The 6,000-nt window shown below is 46.1% G+C and overlaps 1 protein-coding gene across 1 annotated transcript in view; it reads left to right on the plus strand.

Moving 5' to 3' along the window:
* The window catches only part of b3glcta (beta 3-glucosyltransferase a), a 49,074-nt gene extending 44,059 nt beyond the window's left edge, over positions 1-5,015 (plus strand). The window contains exons 14-15 of the mRNA XM_079733473.1: positions 2,260-2,404; positions 3,980-5,015. Of these exons, the coding sequence (XP_079589599.1) occupies positions 2,260-2,404; positions 3,980-4,147 (313 nt within the window). The 3' untranslated portion in view covers positions 4,148-5,015. The remainder of the gene's footprint in view (positions 1-2,259; positions 2,405-3,979) is intronic.
* The last annotated feature ends 985 nt before the right edge of the window (positions 5,016-6,000 follow it).

Consider the following 6,000-nt stretch of genomic DNA (forward strand, 5'->3'; position numbering starts at 1 on the left):
TTCCCGGAAAATAATCGTTTTGCCCATCCCTAATGAACATGCCTTTCCGTAGCACCGATGCCTGATGAACAGATACACCTGTTACTGGTTAGGCCATGACGCATTGGCTGTACATGATTCCAGTCATTTGGATTCTCATTTATAACTTGAGTGCAACACATACAGCATGTAGAACGAAGTTAAGAGTTTATCAGCCCAAAGCATAAAGTATTCAGCGTTTGGAATTTTGGACAAGTATGCCAGCCCAAAGCATAAAGTATACAGCGTGTTGAATGAAGTCAGGGTTTCTCAGCACAAAACATTAAGTATACAGTATGTTGAATGAAGTGAAGGGAATGTCAGCCCAAAACATAAAGTATACAGTATGTTGAATACTGCACGAGTATGCCAGCCCAAAGCATAAAGTATACAACGTGTTCCCTGCTCTACAGGATGACATTTAAAGTCTCTGAAAGCGAGTGGCAGAAGGGCGCTGGATCTCAGCTGTGCTGAGCGTTTGCTGAGTGCTGGGTTAATTCAATTTGAAGGGTGTTAATTACTGAAGCATTTCGCACCAATCAGCGGTTTCCAATTTAGTTTTTGCAGCGGTAATGATTGTGTTTTTTTCTTTTATAGTCTTTCGCTCTCTCCTAAGATGCTCTTTCTGTGCAAGCGGCAAACTCTTCTACCTTCCAGCGCAGGAATAAAGAAACATGTCCTCTCTTTTTTGACTTCAACTCTGCCTCAACCCTCTTTATCGTCTGCTGGTGACGAAACCGAACGAGGGACAGGACCTCCTGCGGGGAAGGGAGGAACTTAAGAAGTGGTTAAAGTCTGTTGTCTCTTAAAACCTTAAACGCCAGCGCTTAGTGCCGCCGGGGGGGGGGGGGGGGGGGGGGGGGGGATTTCCTGGGTCAGGAGAAGTTCTCCGAGAATAGTTCAGCCCAGGGTCTGGTGTTGCTAAACGACAGCCCTGGAGGTTCCTCTTATCTGCTGGAGGACAAAGTATCACTGAAGGAGTCTTTTCCTCCGGTATCATCGCAGAAGCCAGACGCCGGGCTAATAGCAACCCAGAGGCTCGTCTAACTCGGTCAAATCTGCTGGCTCAGTCGCATCGGTGTTGCAAAGAAAACCACCACAGGGCTCTCCAGCTCCCGTACCTTTAGCTTAGAGTCTGGCTCTGCTAATCAGTGCCACCCAGAGGTCCGGCCTCAGCATGAACTGTTGGCTCAGTGGGTTGGTTTTGGGTGGCTTAATGCTTCCTGGACCCCCCAGGGCATGTCATAAGGGGGACGGGAAGTGTAGTGTGAACCCAGTAAAGGTACTGGGTTGGATTCACAATGCCCCCGACCAACATGCCCTGACTAGCTGCTGCTGAAATGGATCGGATGAGGTAATACTTAATAATGCTACTAAAATGTGGGCGCCACAGCAGCGAGTTCAAAGAGATACATTGCAAAAAGAATTCACAGACAAGCTCCCATCCACAACCAGAAAGGTAGATGCATGTATAAAAACAATATGGACGGTAGAAAATCAAAGCGAGGTGTTGGACAGGAGAGAGGGGGGAGTTGAGCGGCTCTGTTACTCCGACCGTGGCCACTGAATGACTGTGAGTGACATGAATGTGAGTGGAGTGGTGGTGGCTCTGGATGGAGAGAGTCAGTGAGTCAGTCCCTGGTAGTGAGGGTGTTTGTGTGTGTGTGTGTGTGTGTGTGTGTGTGTGTGTGTGTGTGCAGCATGGTGTTCAGTAGGGAGGCGGTGCGTGGTAGTAATGGTGTTGTGTGTGTGTGTGTGTGTGTCCAGCATGGTGTTCAGCAGTGAGTCAGTCGGTGGTAGTTAGGGTGGTGTGTGTGTGTGTGTGTGTGTGTGTGTGTGTGTGTGTGTGTGCGCGCAGCATGGTGTTCAGCAGGGAGGCGGTGCGTGGTAGTGATGGTGTTGTGTGTGTGTGTGTGTGTGTGTGTGTGTGTGTGTGCGCGCAGCATGGTGTTCAGCAGGGAGGCGGTGCGTGGTAGTGATGGTGTTGTGTGTGTGTGTGTGTGTGTGTGTGTGTGTGTGTGTGCAGCATGGTGTTCAGCAGGGAGGCGGTGCGTGGTAGTGATGGTGTTGTGTGTGTGTGTGTGTGTGTGTGTGTGTGCAGCATGGTGTTCAGCAGGGAGGCGGTGCGTGGTAGTGATGGTGTTGTGTGTGTGTGTGTGTGTGTGCAGCATGGTGTTCAGCAGGGAGGAGGTGCGTGGTAGTGATGGTGTTGTGTGTGTGTGTGTGTGTGTGTGTGTGCAGCATGGTGTTCAGCAGGGAGGCGGTGCTCCAGCTGCTGCAGAGTGGCTGTAAGTGCTACAGCGACGACGCCCCGGACGACATGGTGCTGGGCATGTGCTTCAACGCCCTGGGACTGGCCGTCACACACAGCCCCCTCTTCCACCAGGTAGCCTGTGTGTGTGTGTGTGTGTCTGTGTGTGCGTGTGTTTTGTCTGTGTTCGTTCTTGTGAATGTGTGCGTGCGTATGAGTGTGTTCGTTCTTGTGAATGTGTGTTCCTTCTTGTGAATGTGTGTTCCTTCTTGTGAATGTGTGCGTGCGTGAGTTTGGGTGTTCGTTCGTTCGTGTGTGTGTGTGTCCTTGTGTGTTACGTATCTATTGTGTGTGTGTGTGTGTGTTTTTCTGTGTTCGTTCTTGTATATTTGTGCGTGAGTATGAGTGTGTTCGTTCTTGTGAATGTGTGTTCGTTCTTGTGAATGTGTGCGTGCGTGAGTTTGGGTGTTCGTTCGTTCGTGTGTGTGTGTCCTTGCGTGTTACGTATCTATTATGTGTGTGTGTGGGGGGGGGGGGGGGGGTATGAGTGTGTGTGTGTCCTTGCGTGTTACGTATCTATTATGTGTGTGTGTGTGTGGGGGGGGGGGGGTATGAGTGTGTGTGTTCGTTCTTGTGAATATGTGCTTGAATGTGTGTGTTCGTTCTTCTGATACATATGTGTGTGTGTCCTGTACATGTGTGTGTGTGTGTGTGTGTGGCCACCACTCTGCTGGCCTCCTCTCATCTAAAAGCTCCGTCCTGTGAACACCACTCTCCTTCCGTCGGTGGCAGCAGATGGTGCCCGCTCGTCCCCGGGGTGTAGATCATGCTTCTACTGTTAAACATTCATTTAGAGCCGAGTCATACGGAGGCGACGGCTGCTGCATACCACAGCCCCGGCTCAGGCGCTACATGCATGTAGAGCTGTGCGGTCGCAGATCCCCTCAGCACACGCAAGCTAACCGCGGCTCCCAGACTGTTGAGTGGCCCTGCGATGGCACGAGAAACGGAAAGCGCCGAGTCCCATAAGTGTTGGGCTCTGTGTATGTGCTGTTTAATAAAAGATGCAGCACAGACGTAAACACACAATGTGTTGAAACATATTCCAATGAATGATATGTATATGAATACATTATGGTGTGAATTAAATTAAATTGTGTTTCGATTTTATTTGTTTAGCCCTTAATCACCAATACAGTTTAAAATGGCCAAATATTTAGGACACCCCCACTGACCAAAGCCCCCAAAAGGGCAAGAAATAACTCCCTTAATCAGCAAGGGAGAAATCTTGAGGAGGAACTTAGAGTGGGGGATCCCTCCTTTTAGGGATAGTCAGGAGTGCAGTGGGTGCCATTATTGACATACATGCATACATACATACATACATACATACATACATACATACATGCATACATACATACATACATACATACATACATACATACATACATGCATACATGCATACATGCATACATGCATGCATGCATACATACATACATACATACATACATACATACATACATACATACATACATATGCATGTTTAAAGCTGTAGTCGCGTTACTCTACTCTTTTCATGAGCGAATGGCTGCCCACTAACCAATGGATGGGAAGAGCTGCTCCGACACCCCTCTGACGGGGGTCCACTGGGGCTCCTGAATAAGTGAGGTTGTGTTGTGTGTGTGTGTGTGTGTGTGTGTGTGTGTCCAGGCCCGGCCGGAGGACTATGCGTGGGACTACCTGTCCCACCAGGTGCCCATCTCCTTCCATAAACACTGGAACATCGACCCGGTGGCGGTGTTCAACAGCTGGCTGAGGGAGGGGGTCCCGACCACAGCCCCCCGTCAGCCGGACAAGACCCCCAAGACGGAACTGTAGAACCCGGAGCCTCCCTCTCTCTCTCTCTCTCTCTCTCTCTCTGTCTCTCTCTCTCTCTCTCTCTCTCTCTCTCTCTCTCTCTCTCTCTCTCTCTCTCTCTCTCTCTCTCGCTCTCTCTTTCTCTCTCTCTCTCTCTCTCGTTCTGTATCTTTTTCCCTCCCTCGCCCGTCCTCGGCCTCTCTGTTGCTCTAACACACGCACCTCCCTCTCTCCCTCGTTTCAATAGTATTCTTCCTCTTCTCTCTATCTCTCTCTCACATACACACACACATACACACAAACACATAGACATACATATATACATACATACATACACATACACATACAGATGCATTTATGTATATACACACCCACACAGCTCTTTTGCTCATTCTGTCTCACTCATATTCTCTCTCACTCTCACTCTCGGCCGCTCTCTCTCTTCTCTCGGTCGCTCTCTCACAGTCTCACTCTCTCTATCTTTGCGTGTGTGCGTGTGTGTTTGTGTGACTCTCCCTGTCTCTTTCTTTGTGTGGGCATGGTTATTTCTTTGGCCAGTGTTTTGCGAACTAATGGTATGATATTGAATGGAATTGTTGTTGATATGAGTGAATTTGTCTGAGTGCATCCACGTCTTTTATGTAAATTCATGTAAATTTAAACAAATATATTTTCAGAAGGACCGCCCAATTACTGTGTACATGGCTGAACACTTCTGTTGACTGAGGTTTTTACTTGAGTTCCATGTAGGGGTAAGTTGTACGTGTGAATGTATATGTGTATATTTATATTGTGTTTATTATTATTGTTGTGTATTATTCAAATTTTGCGAGCCAAAGGTCTCTCAAGATTGCCCCCATTGCTGTACAGTTTTCTCTATTTTGACATAAAATATCGACATTTAACATGTGCCGCCTTTTAATTTCAGTTGTGTGCCAGTTTCTTCACTGTTAATATTATGATATATTATAATATCTATTTATAATAGTGCTGATTTCTGTACTGCGTTTATACAAACCTGATACATTTCAATGTAGTTTATTATGCATGCGAGCAACAATACATTATACATTACGTATATATATAACAAGACCCTTTACATGATAATAAAACGCAATACAGTAGTGAAAAAATAAATAGCAAAGTAAAGGTTATATTAAAACATTTAAAAGCATACAGTAAATAATATAAAGTCATTATGTAAATAATATTCATTACTTTTGTACGACTGTTTAATACATACATTTGTGGTTTGAATGTATTTTTGGTAGGCCTACTATAATAGTAATAATGATTTAACTATAACTTCTACTACCGCTACTGGCATCAAAATAACTTCTCCAGGTTGTGGGTAAACCCATTACAGCTTTAACCTTCACTTCATCATGCTCCAACTGATGATTTAAGAGCTGCCGTCTCACTTTTTACTCTACATTCCCTTCCATTTCTGGAGGTTAAAAAATACTCACCCGTAACTTGTCACTGCAGAAACTTGTTCTGTAGCTGACCTTGGAGTGTCTGCAAAACAAACCACTCTTCCACGTCTCCACGGCCCCTTGTTAAAGGTTATTCTGCATTTAACCTTGTGGTGTAGTGCCTGGTTAGTGGTTTTCTTTTGAAATGGAGGTCGGCTGCGCTACACAATGATGATGGATACACAGCAATTTGTCTTTAAGTCTTTATCCTGAACCTTGAGGCAGTCACTGCCTTGTCAGTTCGAAAATGGCGTCTGTGCAACGGTTTTGTAGCAGACGCTTTTGTTCTGTTTTGCTAACTCAGTCGAATGCAGGAAATATATTGGTGGCTGTAAATCTTTTTTTTTCTTTGTTTGTTTTTTGTCAACATTCTGCAGTTATTCAGTTGTAAATATATAT

This window comes from Pollachius pollachius, assembly GCF_949987615.1.
Source record: "Pollachius pollachius genome assembly, chromosome: 3".
Classification (NCBI taxonomy): Eukaryota; Metazoa; Chordata; class Actinopteri; order Gadiformes; family Gadidae; genus Pollachius; species Pollachius pollachius.